Here is a 17,875-nt window from a genome sequence, read left to right on the forward strand (position 1 = left end):
GAAGGAAGCATGTGCAATTCCCAGGTTGGTTCTTCGTTGGAACATAGGAAACTGCCTAATACCAAGTCTGACCACTGGTCCGTCAGCCCCAGCACTGACTGGCAGCAGGGGCTCTCCAGGGTTTCAGGCAGGGAGCCTTTCCAGCCCTACTCAGAGAAATGCCTTTGGAGATTGAGCCTTGGCCCTTCTTCATGCAAGGCAGGTGGTCTCCCTTCACTGTTGGCCGGGCCACTTTGTCCCTCGGCTCCTCTGCAGTTACCCTGGCTAGTTTCCGTGGAGGCCCCAAAGCGGGTGAAAGGTGTTGTCTTTGGCGCTCAGCTGACAGTCGGGAGTGCAAAATGTTTCCCCTCCAGGCTCTGGTGCCTGAGAAGTGAGCTTGTGGTTCTGCAGGGGTTTGTTCCTTGCCTTCCCCTGTCCTTCCTCTTCCATCTCTGAAAGGGGCTGGCAGTGACTGAAGTTTCATGTTGGCTGCCTCTTGAGCAGGGCAGTCGGTCAGGAGGCCTCTGGGTCTGATGCACTGAGGGTGCTGCTGTGTTCTTTCAAGCACAGCCTCTGTATCAGCTGCCTGGGCTGTGATTTTTATAGTCTTCCCGGTTTGGAATCCTCTCCTGCCCCCATAAACCCAAACTGGGTCAGTCTCTTGCCAGAGACAAGGTCCATTGTGGCCTGTTGAAAGGAAAGGCCTTGACATGTGTGTTCCATGCCTTGCCACGGTGGTCCCCTCTTAAGCATCTGCAGGACTTGATGCTGGCTGGTTGGGGAAGGGTCTTAGGGCAGTGCTAGAACATATCTTTGAGTGCAGGGGTCCAGGGTTCAATCACCAGCATTCCCAGACTCCTGCCTGAGATCCTGGAGAGCTTCTGTCATTCCTTGCAGATGGTGCTGAACTCAATGGACACATGACCTGACTTGGTCTCCTGTGTTGGTCCTGCATTGAACGGGCCTTGCTAGTGGTTGTAGAATGTGGCTTGGCTTGCTGGCTCGAGTGGTCTGCAGCAGCAGCTGCTGTTCCCTTCTCCACAGCGCTGCACCAGCTCTCTGGTTTTAAGTTGTACCAGGATTGGTGGCTGCACTTTGGGACATTGGGGACGCAAGGCAGCTTAGACTTTCTGGCTCTTCTGCATTCTTTGGCTGACATGGAAAATAGTTTTCCTGTGGGCTTTCAGTTTTGCTCTCCTCCCTTGAGGGCTGAGCACCCTTTGTTCTGTTCGTGAGCTCCTTGGAGCCTCCCTGCACCCATCACCTTGTCCTTCCTTTCACACTGCCTTGCTCCCCTTTTGGTCCTTGAGCAGAGTGAGGGCTCCTGCCACACAGACACCAGCTCTGGCTGGTTCGCCTTTTCATTTGAAAGCAACAGATCATCTGTGCTGCTCCGATCGCCTTTGATGAGACAGCAGCCACCCCCATTCTGTCACTGGGTGACAAGTCAGTTATTAATCCTTGAGTAATCTCCTCCTTTGGTGAGGAGGGAAGATGGCAGCTCTCTGGTATTACATGGCTGTTGATAATGAGGCTTAGTGCAAAGGGAGCTTTTGCTTCTTCTCCTCCTCCTTCCAGATGAGTCTGTCCATGACTTAAACTAGAGGCGGGAGATGCTTTGAGTCCTGCATCCTTGGCTCTTCTTATTGGAGAGGTGGGTGGCAGGGCAGGCTGTGGAGATGAAGGCCGTCCTCAGACTTTGGATTTGTACTTCAAAGAGACTCTTGGAGGAGGCCACAAATAGCCTTCTCCTCTGGTGTTTGAGCTGAGGTGGTGTCAGAAACTAACTCCAGTTTCTGGGAGTGAGGAAGAAGGAAGCCTGTGATAAGGAACCAACACTGCAGCTCCAGCTCATTACCTTCAAGCAAAGCAGGCGATGCTCAATTGGTGTGGGAGATAGTTATTTTTCAGTCTTCCGTGAGAATGAACTTTAGTGGCAGAGGCTGGAGCCTGCGTGTTTCAGAAATACTAACGTGATTTGCACGTTTGGGGAAGTGTCTGCCTTGACAGCCCTAGAGAAGGAACCCCGCTCTGAAGGGGAGAAGGCAGGGAGCGTCTGCAGCCAAGGACAGGCACTCACGGTGAGTCAAGCACCAGGATTTTGCCAAGAGAAGGTCAGAATCTTCCAGATTTCAGTTTCACAGAGCGACACTGGAGTCCCACTCATTTATATAAGGACTTTCTGTCTTTTTCACAAGTGTTCAGTTGCCTTGAACACTTGTGGAAAAGGCTAGGGTGAGATTAAATATATATATATTAAAAATGCAAGAAGCTTAAATCGCTCTGAAAGTTAAATAGCAAGTATGGCAGCATAAAACATATTATAGGGGACTTTTAGGGGGAAAGGAGCTGTTGGTACAACTTCTGTTGTATTTAATTTCTTTCGTTAATGATCTTTATATATGGAATTTCTATTGTATTTTTGTACCTGATTTTCATTTGTCATGTTTTTCTTTGAGAGATTATCATGTTTTTCTGTTAATCATGCTGCTTTAAATATAGTTTATTATTGCATTTGTGCCTATAGTGCTTGCAATGTCCTGTTTATTAATTACGGGTTGTAAACTGAAGCGGCATAGAGATGATTTAAATAAAAAATAAATAGCTTTCTGCCATCTGCCCAAAGGCTGTTGTGAACAAGTGAGCCTGAGAAAGGTTCTAAAAAGCACAGAAGGGAGAGCCGTGGACATACCTCCTCCAGGAGTTCATTTCTTTAAACCAGGGCAGCCAGGGAGAAGACTCTGTTCCTTGAAAACATGCGTGTAGCTTGCCAGGTAGAGGGGACCTAGAGCCCAAGCTGGGGTCGTGGCTGGTCCTTTCTAAATTCCACCCACCCTGCTGTAAACAGGCAGGCTAGTGACCGGTTCTCTGGCTCATCTGAGGGATGCTACTCTGATTCTGTGGCAGGTGGCAGGTCCTGTGATTGGCAGTTCTGTTGAGCCCCTCTCTCATTCCCACTGCCATGTGCTTTGTGGCATCCTTGTGTTTTCTCTAGACATGTTATGTGGGTTCCCGAATTGAGTTCACTACCTCTTGTGCAATTCATGGTGCCTGGCCTCCTAATACACCTGTGTAATTTCTGGGGCATCTTTAGACATGCCGATGGAGTCTGCTTGTTCACCCTACCACACATCTCTTCAAGTTGGGCAGATGCTAGGATCACTTCATCCAAAATGATACCTAAATAATATTCACCAAGGAGGTCGAAATCATTTTGTCCGTCTGAATGTGGAAGTGGGCTTCCTCCGTCTCTCCTCGCCTTGCACTCGCCTTTGCTGGGCTGCCTTGAGGGTTTTCTCTCTAGCAAGCCCAGCTCTCTTGGTTTTCCTCCTTCCTTCTGGATTATCCTCCTTTGGGAACTTGCTTGTTTTCTGGTGCTACTAGTGGCTAGTGGTGCTACTAGTGGCTGGTGGAGTCTCCTTCTTTGGAGGTCTTTAAGCAGAGGCTGGACAACCCTATTTCAGGAGTGCTCTGATGGTGTTTCCTGCTTGGCAGGGGGTTGGACTCGATGGCCCTTGTGGTCTCTTCCAACTCTATGATTCTAAAAGGCATCCTTGTGAGAGAGCTGCAAAGGCTGCTCTTCAGTCATGTTCCCAGGATCCTCCGCTGGCCCCGTCGGGCAGAAGCTGCTCCCTGTTATTCCAGGAGCCCCCCAGCCCACTGGCGGAAGCAGCAGCCATAGTTTGCTGGCTCGCTCCTGTTTCTCACAGGCACAGCTGCTATTTTACTTTTGTCTGTCTTCTGAGCTGTATTCTGCCAAAATGTATTGCTCATTTTGTTATTAATTACTTCACTTTTCAATTTAAAATCCTCAAGGGGGCTTGTAATAAAATACAGTTATCATAGAACTGTAGTGCTGGAAGGCACCCCGGGGGTCATCTAGTCCAACCCCCTGCAATGCAGGAATAGCAACTAAACCATCCATGACAGATGGCCATCCAGCCTCTGCTTAAAAGCCTCCAAGGAAGGAGAGTCCATGCCACCTTCTGAGGGAGTCTGTACCACTGCTGAAGAGCTGAAGAGCTAATACTGTCAGAAAGTTCTTCCTGATGTTAAGTCAGAATCTTCTTTCTTGTAATAATTAATGGCAAATACGGAGGACAAAGCACCAGGGAAATTAAAACTTAGCAGATGCCCTGCTGAATTCCTGCTCTTGTGATGGAGAAGCATCAGGACAGGCCTCCGTGGGAACAGTTCCACAGCAGAGGACCTCTTCAGCCTCTCAACCAAACACAGCTCAGCCATTGGTGGGAAGAGCTTAAAGAGCAAAGAAGCTCCATAATGAAGAGTGACCAAGTGCGAAAAGGCAGCCCGTTGTGCATCCTGGTTCCAAGCAGATTAGGTTCGTTGAATTGGGCCTGGAAACCAGAAGGAAGCCCGCGAGGCTGTTTGGTCAGAGAGTGAGATGCTCCCCAAAACGGAAAGCTTTGCCGTAGCATCCTGGAGAAGCTGAAGTTTACAGACACTTCTCCAAAGCAGCCCCAGGCAGAAAGAAGGCTGCAGTGATGAGGCGACTGAGGCATGTATGTGTCACCATAGCCAGATACCTAACTTCTTTGGGAATCTCAGGCGAAGGATGCCTTGCCCACAGCCCTCAGTAAAGGGACCAATGGCATCTCACTCACTAGGCTGCAGGGACGATGGCATTCCTTGGCTAGCACACCCAGGGGGCTGGCGGTGCTGTTGTTATGACATGTATTTAATCTCTTTTTAGCTACTGATGAATTTCAATTTTATTTGGAATAGACTGTTTTTTCAGATGATTTCAATGTTTTATTTCATATTTGTGGTTTTCTTTCAATCAAGCGGCATATACACTTTGTTAAATAAAATAAATAAATGTATATTCCAAGCTTCTCCCTAAGGAGCCCACAGCGGCAAGCACAAAAGATAGCAATTCCGGTACAGGTGGTGCTGCGTGCCCTGGAACTAAGTGTCCTGGTGAGCAGAGAACAGGGGTGGGAATTCACTTAAAAGGCGAGAAAGGCCCTTCTCTCCTCTTTGTTTGAGCCTGTAAAGAGAGGGTGGCTTTTTCTTTCTCCTGCCCAGCATTTAATCCTTTAAGTGTGCCTTCCATCACACTGCCTGGGGGGAAGAGCAGGTCTCCCTGCTCTGGTGCAATTGCACTTCCACCTTAGCCAAGCTGCTGCCAGGCCCATCACTCTGCAGAGCCAGCCCCCCGTCCTTTATTTTAAGGAGGGAGAACAACTGTGCTCCCTCCCCTTTTGGACCCTGTTGTGGGGCATGTGCTGGGTGTCTGCAGCTGTCTGCCTTGGGAAAGTAGTTATTGATTTTAAGTGGACTAATTTCTTGCTTTTTCAAGCTTTCAGCTCACGAACCTGGAGTTTGGAAGTGAGCCTTTAACAGGGCATCTGCACTGCTGCATTTTTAAAACAAGTTTCAACAAGTTTCCCCTCCCCACCAGGTTTGTTATTTTACACGCATCATCTTCCAAAACGTTCTGTAAGTAGTGTTCTCTTTTCTGCAACCCACCCTTAAAAAGCATAACATTCTTACTCATCTGTGAAGAGGTTTTTTTAAAAAGCCGGCCTTCACTTGGTCTTGTTTGCCATCGTTTGGGTGCTGTCCTTGCATTGCTCCCATTTTGTGTAGGAAGCCTCCTGGTGCCTTAGACTGAGTCATTTGCAGGTTTGTCAGTGCATTTCTCAGGCCAACTGTGAATTTAACCCATCAGCAGTTTTCCTAGGAAGGGAGGCAAACCAGAAAGCCTGTGTCTTGTCAGGGGTGGCCTATTGGAGGCGAAACTGTGTTGGGGGCAGCTGTTCTGGGAAGGAGACGAGGCCTTCCTTAGCAGGCAAACAGGGCACTTGGGCTGCTGCTACCCATCACAGCCCTGACTGGCTGACTTCACATGTCCGTTTCCATGTCTGTTGCAAAAACTGCAGCTTGCGTTTTGGTGCTTCATGAAGATGAGAGTCCTAGGTGCAATACTTCAAACTATTGGCCCAGGATCTCTGGCTCCTTCTCCAAGCGCAATGTGACCATGGCACTCTGGTATAGTCATGTTGACCAGGAATTGGGCACGCTGGGCCACCGAGCCTTGGCCAGCAAGCTGAGCAACTGGGTATGACTAGAATTGCAGTTGCAGAGGCAATAGTTGTGGAATAGATGTGCCAGGACAGGTCAGCTCTGTTCTCGGTAGCTGAGCTATCTCTGTGGGTTGTTCTGGCGTGTGGATTCTGGGCTGGTCCTATGGCAGTTTTTCCAGTGGATTTGTTGAGCTGCGGTAACCACACACTGCATGCATTAGAACAAAGCACCTTCCTTTGATTGTGGGAAGAATCACATCTAGGAGGATTTAATTAAAAGGTGTTTTTTCTTAATACAGTCCTACCTTGGCTTACAGCCGCTTCAGATTGTGTTTTTTTGGGTTACGGACCGCCGAAACCCGGAAGTACTGGAATGGCTAAATTGCGCTTTGCGCATCTGCAGAAACACCGAATCGCAACCCGCGCATGTGCAGACTCGGGTTGCAAGCGCTGCGGGTTGTAAATGTGCATTCTGCATGGATCATGTTTGCAACCTGAGCGTCCACTGTAATATACAAGGGGAGTGGACTGGGAAGGGAGTGAGGCTGCTACAAGAGCTGCGCCCAGGTGTCAAGCCGTGGGATTCCTGGCTGTGTGCTGTTAGTCTGTTCCGTGGGGCGGTGCCGCACCTGCTGAAAACATTTTTGTTTAGTCAAGCCTTATATTGTAGATTTTAAATTACTATATTAAATTACTATATTCATGATTTCATTGTTTTCTCTTTTTTGTAAGCTGCTTTGAGGTTTTCTCCCATCAAGCGGTGTATAAATTTTCTGAAATATGTAAGCGCTCCAGCCCAGAGAGAGGGTGGCTTGCAGCAGTTCTTGGAATGCTCTGGTTCCCAAAGAGAGAGGGACTGGGCCACACGCTGCCACTTTGTGCATTTTTAGCGAAAGGACCATGCATTTCTGAGAGGCCGCTTCTCATCTTCATTTTGCTCTGGCAGAAGTTGGAAGCGATTTGAAGGGGCTTGGAAAAGATTCTTGCAATTGCCTCCATTTAACTCCTCTGGGTTTCTTTTGGGCCTCCATTCAGTGAGCTTCCATAGAACCAAAAGCATTCAGCAGACTCATGTGGCAGGCCCCCTTCTACTTGAGGCTTTTAAAGAAAAAATATGGGGGGAAAGAGGGTCCACGCCTGTGCGTCATAGTCCTGTGCAGTCTTCTCTTGAAAGCCAGCAAGGAGCCAGATTGTGCAGCTCCCCTTTGCAGCACATCCCATATTTGCCTGGATCTGTTTTCCAGCTGCTCATCTCCCTTGTTTCTTGTCCTACTGTAAGAGAATCCACTAAGCAGCCCTTTGCCCTCTTCAACATTTATTTCAAATCTATGAAGAAACTCTGTGACTAGCCTCCTTGTCTTCGCGTGTGTAGAGAGGAGGAGGATTTCTCCTTTGTGGCACTGAACAATGCTTTGGGTCAAGCTTTGCCTAGAAGAGCCTCGTTGCCGTTGTCAACTGACCCTTGGCTTCTCCCTGTTTCTTTCCCCAGGCGTCGAGCGCCAGCGCCAGGATGAGCGTGGAAGTGAGCGGCAAGCCCCTCAAAGTGGGCTCCCGGGTGGAAGTCATCGGGAAAGGGTACCGTGGGACGGTGGCCTATGTGGGCGCCACGCTCTTTGCCACCGGGAAGTGGGTGGGCGTCATCCTGGACGAAGCAAAAGGCAAGAACGATGGCATGGTGCAGGGCAGAAAGTACTTCACCTGCGAGGAGAACCACGGCATCTTTGTGCGACAATCGCAGGTAAGCTTCCTCCTGAGCGGCAAGGCTGGGTGTTACCGATATCAGTCAGTGCTTGTGTCGGTCAGGAAAGAAGTTCTGCTCAACATGTTTGATAGGGAGAGTGTCTCTCTCTCCCCTGTAAGGTGCACCAGCCGTTTCCAAGCATCAGCTGCGGTTTTACCCTTTCTGGTGCCCTCGTGAGTCTCCTAAAATAGGAGGCACCAACTTGGTGCCCTTCAGGTCTTCCCTTGGTGCCCACAAGCCTCCGAGGCCCACCCCTTCCCACCCCACTCACTGCCCCCTTGGTCCTGAGGCACTAAGAAGAAGAAGAAGAAGAGGAGTTTGGATTTGATATCCCGCTTTATCACTACCCGAAGGAGTCTCAAAGCGGCTAACATTCTCCTTTCCCTTCCTCCCCCACAACAAACACTCTGTGAGATGAGTGAGGCTGAGAGACTTCAGAGAAGTGTGACTAGCCCAAGGTCACCCAGCAGCTGCATGTGGAGGAGCGGAGACACGAACCCGGTTCCCCAGATTACGAGACTACCGCTCTTAACCACACTAAGGGTGGTTCCCTGCTATTTTAATGTCATGTGCTTTTCAAGCTCAGATTAATTCTGCTGGCTCTGTCATGCACACCCTTCCTTCCTCATGAGGAAGTGAGCAGAGTGGGGCATCCCCATGGCACTCACTGCAAAGTCCGGATGCCCCCACAGGTCAGATAGGGGGGTGGTGGGGGGCTTTGTAGTTAGGGAGCTTGAGGTAACCTAACTCCTCTATTCTCCTGGCCTTGGCGTATGTGTTAAGGATTCTGTCCCAGTGCCGTCTGGTCCTGGTTGACTTCAGTCCTGATAGCCCAAGACAGTTTCATGCTTGAGCTGGGAAACCCAGAGGGCAAGTGATGTGGGGCCCAATCCCCCCATTTTGGTGTGTGTTGTGCTGTTGTGCTGGTCTCCTTGAGGCTCCTGCTCTCCTGCCCTTAGTTGTGCCCAAACCTCCAGCTGAACGTTGGGCCTTCCTTCTGGAGGAGGCCTGGCTGCTGGGCTTCCTCTCTCTCATTTCCTCCCTGAATTTCCTGGTGCTGCTTGACAGATCTGTTGCTATGGCAATCTTGTTGGCAGCCGGAGCTGGTTGCTGCTGCTTCAGGTCCAGCTTCTTCCTGGTGATGGGAAGCGAATAGGCAGAAAGATGTGGCTCTGGCCGGGTTGGGCTGCTCTCTCCTTCGCAATTCTCCGTGCCCCAGTTAGTGGTCAAGTTAACAGGTTCCGCAGGGTGAACCACATGCTGGGTATCTATTTGGAAGCTGTCTCGTGTGACATAATCTGCACATGCTCTTGGGCACGAATTAACCAGTGAGGGTGAACAGGAAGGCTGGGGCAGCTGGCCAGGCCTTTGCGGTGTCCCCTGCTCTGTGTGTTTTGGCAAGAGATGGGGGGAGGGAGTTACCCCAATGTGCAGGGCTGAACTACATGACTTACCCAAGGTCTTCAGTCCTTGGATAAGGACGACCCTTTCTGCACTTGCAGGAGGGGGGTCAGCCCTGGCAGGTTGAGCCAAGGGAGGGGCCAGCCTGAAAGCCTTCCCCTTCCTCATTGCTGCCTCTACCTCTCCCTGCCCCTTTGCTCCTGAATGAGTGGGTCTCCCAAGAGCGGTCGGTCAATATTCAGCTTGGGGAAATAGCCAACTCACTCCCCCGTAATCATGGAGGGAGTTTTTCCCCTTCCACTCCCCTTGCTCAAAGGGTGTTGCCAGCACAGGAAAAAAGCTGCCTGGCACACAAAGGGAGAATCTTTGCGATGCCCAAATTATAGAGCCAAACCCAGAGTTACAAACTATTAAGACTAGGGATAATGGAAGGTCAGATATGTAGCAGTAGAAAGGGAAAACCAACCACAAGAGTTTGCTCCCTAAAGAGTATACCAGATAGTCTTAAAGGGAAATCCTAAACTTACTTATAAGATTCAGGGCTCAGTAGAGGACAAATTTCAGAAGGAATAATTCCCATTCTTATACCTGTAAAATTCTGGAGTGGTGCTGGTGTTGACCGAGGGAAGAGAATCCGCCAGTCGTCATCATCATCATCATCATCATCATCATCATCATCATCATTTATTACTTCCCCTAACACTCTGGGCGGCTTCCAACCAAATATTAAAATACAGTAATACATCAAACATTAAAAGCTTCCTTCAACAGGGCTACAGGTCATGTGTGCTTGATGTACATGCAAGGCAGGGAACCACTGGGCATGGAAGACTGTCAAAATCTTTCAGCAGCCCAGGAAGGGGGAAGCAATGGGTGTAAATTGGGAGGTGTTTCCTCTCTGTGCCAGTAGACAGGGCCCCCCGGGAGATGGGGGAGCTGCGCTATTGCATCAGGCATGGTGGCTATTTCATTCTCAAGCCTTTTCCCACAGGCAGTTCTGGGGTGCTAAAGGGTGTGTGTGTTTTAGATGAAGAACCCCAACTGAACTTAGATCTTCTGACCAAGAGCATGTCTATAAAACCCAGGCATATTGGTTTTGTTTTAGAAAGCAGCAACCGGGCTCCAGGGGCCACTTACCAAGTCCATAACTAGATTTGAACCCACACATCTTGGGGACCAGAACCTTGTGGCAGCAGCACTGCAGGCTTTTCAGAAAGATCTCAAAAACCAGTGTTTCTTGATGGCTTTGTTTCAAAGGGGTTTACTTTCTGGGCTTTGATGCTCTTAGTACCGGTGGTATTTATGTAATGCTCAGCTATTTGCTTGTTTGAGCTGTGCTAATATATCTGTGTGTATTATTAGTGTTTTTATATTAGGCGCCACCTTGAGGTTATTTACTCTTAAAGACTTCAAATAAATCTTCAAATAAAAATCAATAAAACTCTTCACTTCCTGAAGTGTGAGAGGTCCTGTCAGTTCTGGTTTTTGACAAACCATCCAATTCAACTTCCTTTTTTAATGGATTTATGATGCTGCTGTTACAATTATTTTAACCTGAGCTGTAATGATATGATTTTATCTGCTTCCAATCCATGTTTTAAAACCAGCGTTTTGATTTGATTTTATGTTTGTCACTTTGCATTTAATATCTTGTAAGCTGCCTTGCTGAGGCTGCTTACCCTGAAATGTGACCTAACAGTATTTCAATAAATAATTTATATAAAATGTTAAATCTGATCAGATCCAGGTTTTTGACGATGGCGCAGAAACAACGTCCCCGGAGACGCCGGAGTCTTCCGCTTCGAAGGTCCCCAAGAGAGGTAGGGACTTCACTGATCCTTGACTAGCCTGTTCATGTAAATATAGTAGGGACAAGCAGGATTTTGCAAGGTTCCTGCTGGAGCACCTTGTTTACTCTGGCAGCTGAATTTGAACAGCAGGCAGCTGAAAGAGGGTGTGGAGAGAGGGTCCCATAGGGTCAGTGAAGCCAGATAGGCAGGTGGAGATGAGAGGGGAAAGCGAAAGCAGCCGGCTTCACCAGGCAGAGAAGGGAGGTGACGATTGTCCTGGGTTAAGGACCAGGGCATAGGATGCAGGAAGTGGCCGGGTTAGTCTTATAAGGGTGGGATGCCAGAGTGAGGCCGGCAGGTGAGAAGCGTCAAAGTTTCTGGACTTGGCCGTAATGTTTTCTCCCTGGAACTCTGAGCAGCATGGCTTTTTGCCAGAGGGTTTCCATGGAAACTGGTGGCTGCTGCAACGTTTGGTGCAGGCGTGAAACAGATGGAAAGGACGTGCTGGGCTCTGCTTGCCTGTAGCTCTCTCTCTCTTTTTCAGGAGCCGCTGGCTTCCTTAGCATTCAGGCTACAGCAGAGCTCAGAGCTCCCTATAACCCTGGAGGGACATGGGCTGGTGTGTCCCATGCTGGGTAAATTGGTCTGAGATTTGCAGCGCCCTCTACCCCTCTCTCCCTGGGAGGGCATGCCAGGGCTGGCCGGCTGATTTGCTAGAAACCCTGCACTCCAACTCTGTGTCCCTTCTCCACAAGTCCAGAGTACCATTAACATCCCCAACAGTGAGGCGGTTTGACTGCGTGCATCTGCAGTAAGCAGCCTGCTTCTTTTTTAAGCATTCTGTTTTGCTTCTTTGGGGTACTTGATCTGTATCTGGGGGTTCCTCCTAGTAGGCTAAAACCTTTTGTTTTCTTTGTGGGTGGCCCTGTTTCGCCTTCAAAATGATTGGCGAGGGCCATCTGAGTTCGCCATTAAAGCATCATATCATCTCCAAAGTAGCTTTTAACATTCGCAATAAGGCAACCGGTATCACAGAACACATCCAGTAAAGACAAGCGGCAAATGACCGATACGCATTAAGTACAGGACGGTATGAGGAATGAAAGGGGACTTGCCAGGTTCATTGCTGTGCAGAGAGAGGACATCACAAACCGTGTGAAGGATACTGGGTGTGCTTTATTAGTTATTGTGGGGTTCACGAAGTTTAATAGCAGCTATTATTATTATTAGGGAGGTGGGTGGCGCTGTGGGTTAAGCCACAGAGCCTAGGACTTGCCGATCAGAAGGTCGGCAGTTCGAATCCCCACAACGGGGTGAGCTCCCATTGCTCAGTCCCTGCTCCTGCCAACCTAGCAGTTCAAAAGCACGTCAAAAGTGCAGGTAGATAAATAGGTACGGCTCCGGCAGGAAGGTAAACGGCGTTTCCGTGCGCTGCTCTGGTTCACCAGAAGCGGCTTAGTCCTGCTGGCCACATGACCCGGAAGCTGTATGCCGGCTCCCTCAGCCAATAAAGCGAGATGAGCGCCGCAACCCCAGAGTCGGTCACGACTGGACCTAATGGTCAGGGTCCCTTTACCTTTAATAATAATAATAATAATAATAATAATAATAATAATAATAATAATAATAAACTTTGTTGCCTCAGTGGAGCCTGGTTTGCACGTGCTTGGAACCTGAGTTTCCCCCTCTGCCTCACAAATGAGCTGAAGGGTATAAAATGGGAGCTGCCTTCCTGGTGAAATTCAGGAATCCAGATCCTCCCTTAGGAACTTGCTGCTGATGCCTTGACAGGTGCGGGGAGAGTAATCCATTTCCCAAAGTCTCTTCTGAGTGCTTTGCTTCTTTTCCTTTTCTCGTCTCCTCCAGATTCTTCGGAAGGTCCCAAAGCCAGCAAGCTGGTGAGTACTTTGTTCTTGGGACGGGCGAACAGTTCATTCCATCCACGTCTAACTTTTGGTTTGAAGGGGGGGCGGGGAGAATTTCGACCCAGACGCTTGAGACTTCATAGAATTATAGAACTGTTGTTGGAATGGATCTTGAGGGCCGCCTGGTCCATCCCCCTCCAGGTCAGGATTCTCCCCTGGGTCATGACAGACGTATGCTCTGCTTGAATGTTTTGTGGCTTAGCTCTCAATGTGCGCAAGGGCAGGGCTGGGATGGGAGACTCAGAGCACACATCACACCCGTTGCAAAGGCAGCAATTGCTTTATGAACGAAAAAGAAGGGGATGGGAGCGCAAAGTCCTGCAACCGTCGACTGAAATGGGTGTCTGCTGGAGCAAGCCAGCTCTGTCGGCCAGGGGCGCCAAAGCTTGTGACGCTGCGTGTCCAGAGGTTTGCTTATTTGTTCCACGTGCCCTGACTCGAGGGGTCTCTCACAGCCACCGGGCTTCCTGGCTTCCTGACACTCTGGGTCACAAAAGGCCTAGGCGTGCTTCTTAATTCTGACCCCTGGACTTGGAGCTGCTCCTGCACTTTGCAGGCCAGGGCAGGGAAGATGTTCCAGGCTGCACCCTCTAGTATCACGCCTTGGCCCAGGCCCCAGGGATGAGCTGGCTTGCGTGATCAGGGAGTGGGGGTGTTGTCCCGGCTTAAACACGGAACCTTGCGCCCCTCTCAGCTGCCACGTTGGCTGATCAAGTGACTCCGTCCGAGGCTGGTTCAAGCTGCTTGCTGAGTTGCTGGTTCCGAGCGATGCGTCAGGGAGCACATGGCACTTGCAGCTGGTTCCTTTTCCTCCAGGATGCTCTCATGGCCACAGTGGAGCACAGCAGCCTGCAGTCAGAGAGACGGACCCAAGAGCTGTGGGGGTGTGAACTAGTGCTGACTCAGGATCCTGCGCTCTGTGGAGATCAGAAGTTCCCAAGTCCAGCCCCTTTGCTTGCCTCTCCTCTAGGCCGATGGAGAGGACACAGGCAGTTAGCTGCAGCCCTCTGGCTGCTGGTGCCTTTCCTTGGGGTCCCCTTCATGTGGGGCAGAAGGGTGTCTGTTGCCAAACATTTGCCTCACCCTCAGTTTTGCAAGCCCTCCCATTCAGTTTCTAAGTTATGTGGCGGTTCAGTGGGAAGATTACCCCCCCCCCCACACACCTTGCTGAGCCCCAGGAACAAGGCAGGAGGATGAAGGCAGAGGGGCAAGGTCAGAGTTATGCCGAAGGAGCAGCTCTGCCAGAGGGGGGGGGCAGTGACTGACTCAGGAGGGAGGCAGGTGGGTGGGTGGGTGTCTCATGAATTGGCTCTGCTGCCCTCCAAACCCCCTGGTTCTCTTAAATAAAGAATAATAGTAATTTTATTATTTGGACCCCACCCTTTCTGGGTTGCCCCAGACCCTCTGGGCAGCTCTTTAGAGCAAGGGCACGAGTGGCTTTTCCTGTTGCTGGCCTTGCAAGGGGGGCCGCTGTGCCCCGTGAACAAAGTGCTTCCAGAGGCACCACCTGCCCCAACAGATGCCGGCAGCGTGAAGCGTGAAGCGGATGGTTCGCGGTCGTGGGCTTTGCAGGCGCCTCTCACACGGCACCAGCTGGGCAGCAGCAGCAGCAACAACAGAGGCTGCTCTTCCTCCAGCGCCCACTTTCCTGGTTTCCGAGTTATTAAAACATTGGGTGGGAAGAGATGGAAGGGTTGGGGAGTCGGGTGCTCATCCCAGTCCCAACCTTTCCGATTCTGAAGATGGCCTGCCGGGATTTGCCCCTGGATGGCTGGCCTAAGATGCCCAGTTGAGGCTCATCAGTCTTTTCAAATAAAAAACATTATGGAATTCTGTTAATGTGCCCTCCAACATTAACCTACCCACCGCAGTCACAAAAATAGCTTGTGTTAACCAACCTAACATCCAAGCAGCTTAGTTGCTTGGTGATATTCAGTTAAGCTTTACTTGGAGTACACCCTCTGAAATTAAAGGACCTCAGTTAGTCATGCTCATTAATTTTCAGTGGGTCTACCCTGAGTAAAACTTAGTTGACTGCCCCCTCCCTAACTTCACATGCAACCGAAAATCTTGTGGGCTTCTATAGTTAAATAAATGTGATTAACGTCCTGGATTTCTCATTTCTCTCTCTCTGTTCCCTCTCCATTGTCGTTCACAGTGCTGCCATCTCACCTGCAACTGGCTTCATTTCTTAATTTCTTTCTCATTTATTCTGCCTATTCAGTCCATCATCAAATGCAACCCCTCCTCTCGCTCACTGAAAACTCTGGTGCCGCCTCTCCCCCTGGCTTCTGCAACCTTTGCCTCACTGGCCCTCTGCCAGCACAGCTTGGCCACCTCAGCTCCACCCAGAACTCTGCCCCCAACATTGCTCACCACTCTGGTCAGGTTGTGCCCCTGATGAAATCCGTCCACCATGTTTTAGTTTGGAGAAAAGGTGAGGAAGACGAGACTTACTCTCTCCAGGATCTCCCAGCGTGGAAGACTCTTTCCCAGTTATACCAGGAGATGCTCCCAGGGACTCAAGCTGGGGACCATGGCCCTGTCCTGGAGTTCATCCTGTCCCCTTCAATGACATTTTCTTAGCCACAAGCCCCAAACTTTATAGAAGGGTACGGGCACTGTAATAACATCAGCTGCCAGTAATCTTAATAATGTCAGTTCAAAACTTCGTTAGGGAACAGGTCATACCTCAGGCTTCCACCCACCCAGCTGTGGCCTCACTGCCTTCATCTCCACCCTCATTTCCATTAAACTTGCCCACCTTCTGCTGTTTTGGAGAGTCGCCTCCTCCCTTGACTTCTTTTTGCTTTCCAGTCCTGAGTCTAAGGCTGTGCCTATGGCTTCTTTCTAAGAAGAAGGAGGAACTTGAATCTCGGGGCCACTTTCCTCTGTCCTTTCCAGAAGGGCGTCTGCCTGCATCCCTTGTTCCAAGCTGAATTTGGAGCTGTGGGCAGGAGTGGTTTGTTGCTCCACTAGATGTCAGCAGAGCCAGGAGATCCTGGGAGCTGCTGTTGCAAAAGAGTCCTTGGCTGTCTAATGGGCGAGAGTATCTCCTTCGAGGGTTATGCAGGCTACATTATCTGCTTGTATTGCATTGCGGTATCATCTTCATCTCAGTGACTTGCAAATAGTTCTCTGTTTGTAGATAATCATGGCTGAAGAAGAGGCCATTTTGAAATTGGTTTCTTTCTTCGAAGGGAATGGTCTTTTGCTCAGCAGTCGTTCAGGGTGTCCCAACCATTTTCTCCGGGGTTTCCACACTGACACCAGTGGAACCGACTGCGAGGAGAACCCTGTTCTCCTTTTGAGGTGGGGCCCTTCCGTACAAGAATTGTTCCATGAAGCAAACTGGCTGCAATCCTCAATGGGCTTGCAAGCTCATCAGTCTTTCCTCGGTGAATTCCATATTGCTTACTTCAAAGTCAACGTGGTTCGGACTGTCCTGTGTTTGGTCTGCTGTTGAGACTTTTCACCTATTGCCTTCCTACTTTTAATGGAAAGGCAGGATAGAAACCTTAAGTCCTGCTTCCAGGCATCAGCATTACGACTGAGTTGTGGCATTATATAGTTTCCCTCCCACCTCTGCTATTGCTGTGTGAACCACCTTCCATCCGGAGCCCAAGGTGTCCCGGGACCTGGGTGCGAGGAGGAGAAGGCCAGCCCCGTCCTCGTTTCTCAAGCTTGCTTTTCTGTCTTGGTCGAACTCTTGAAGGCAAAAAGGCTGTGAGGAGGAGGAGGAGGAGGAGGAGGGTTGGGTGTGCTGGGGAACCGAGCCTAACCCAGAAGCTTGCCCTGAGCGAGGTTTCCCCCACTATGGCAGCAACCAGGCTGCTGTCTGGTCCCCACTTGCCTTTGGTGCATAACAGCCTGTATCTTGCTAACATCTAATCTTTTATCCTCTTTCCATGCAGCGTGGAGTGAAACCTAAAAAGGTGGTGCCTCTTTTTTCTCTTGACAGAGTCCCACCCGCGCATGAAACCGTTTCGGCAGGGGCTGCTGTGCCCCCCCTCTGTTGCGCACAAGTGCATGTGCCCTCCTTGCATGTCTGCTCCCTTGGCTGGCTCCTGATGAGTTGGCTTTGAGTGCTTTGCATCAGCGGCTCCCAATTAGGGGTCCGTGGCTCTATCCCTTGCCTCCCCCCACCAGCTCTTTTAAGGGTCATTTTTGCATGGTAATACCACAAATTTAATGGTCTGTTTTAGCGCTGTATGGTTTTTCAATACATTGGCCAAAATTGGTTCTGAAATCACACTGCGATAACGATTTTGACCCGGCAATACCCAGCAATACAGTGATACCTCGGGTTACATATGCTTCAGGTTACATACGCTTCAGGTTACAGACTCCACTAACCCAGAAATAGTGCTTCAGGTTAAGAACTTTGCTTCAGGATGAGAACAGAAATCGTGCCCCGGCAGCGCGGCAGCAGCAGGAGGCCCCATTAGCGAAAGTGGTGCTTCAGGTTAAGAACAGTTTCAGGTTAAGTACGGACCTCCGGAACGAATTAAGTACTTAACCCGAGGTACCACTGTATATTGCTCCTCACTCAAGGGAGAGCAGGGCAGCTGGTTTCAAGGCACCGCTGACATTGCACGATGATCTCGGCTGATAACGCTGCTGGTCTGAGCTGCCTTGCCTCACGCTGAGGGAGACCAGGGCGTCTGATTGCCCTCACTTCAAGGCACCGTGGCTCTGCTTTCCCCTGGCACTGAGGCGGAGCAGCTGTTCTCAGCAGAAAAGCAGCAACAGCAGTCACAGGGGGTGTGCATCTTCCACTTTACCTGCTGCCACTGCTGGCTGCTCTGCGAATGGTGACTTAATGTGCCCCCCATGTGATGGGGCTGACTCCGCTTCCTCTCCCCCCACCTGCCTGATTTCTGTGACGGCTCCTTCCCTCACCCCCACGCCTGACCTCCAAATTCAGACATTATGATATATTGGAATATCACAATGTTTAGCCACTGGTAGATCACAGTGTTGAAAACC

The 17,875-nt window shown here is 50.1% G+C and overlaps 1 protein-coding gene across 7 annotated transcripts in view; it reads left to right on the plus strand.

The window, feature by feature from the left end:
• DCTN1 (dynactin subunit 1) overlaps positions 1-17,875 on the plus strand; it is a 67,902-nt gene that overhangs the window by 13,654 nt on the left and 36,373 nt on the right. For 5 of the 7 annotated variants that reach the window (XM_083398187.1, XM_083398188.1, XM_083398189.1 and 2 more), the window contains exons 2-4: positions 7,519-7,767; positions 10,913-10,991; positions 12,828-12,859. In XM_083398187.1, coding sequence (XP_083254313.1) covers positions 7,540-7,767; positions 10,913-10,991; positions 12,828-12,859 — 339 coding nt within the window. In that variant the 5' untranslated portion in view covers positions 7,519-7,539. Of the gene's footprint in view, positions 1-7,518; positions 7,768-10,912; positions 10,992-12,827; positions 12,860-16,800; positions 16,822-17,875 lie in introns of all 7 variants that reach the window. The other 2 variants (XM_083398183.1, XM_083398184.1) reach the window with 1 other exon arrangement.

Source organism: Podarcis tiliguerta (assembly GCF_965153285.1).
Source record: "Podarcis tiliguerta genome assembly, chromosome: 9".
Lineage (NCBI taxonomy): Eukaryota > Metazoa > Chordata > Lepidosauria > Squamata > Lacertidae > Podarcis > Podarcis tiliguerta.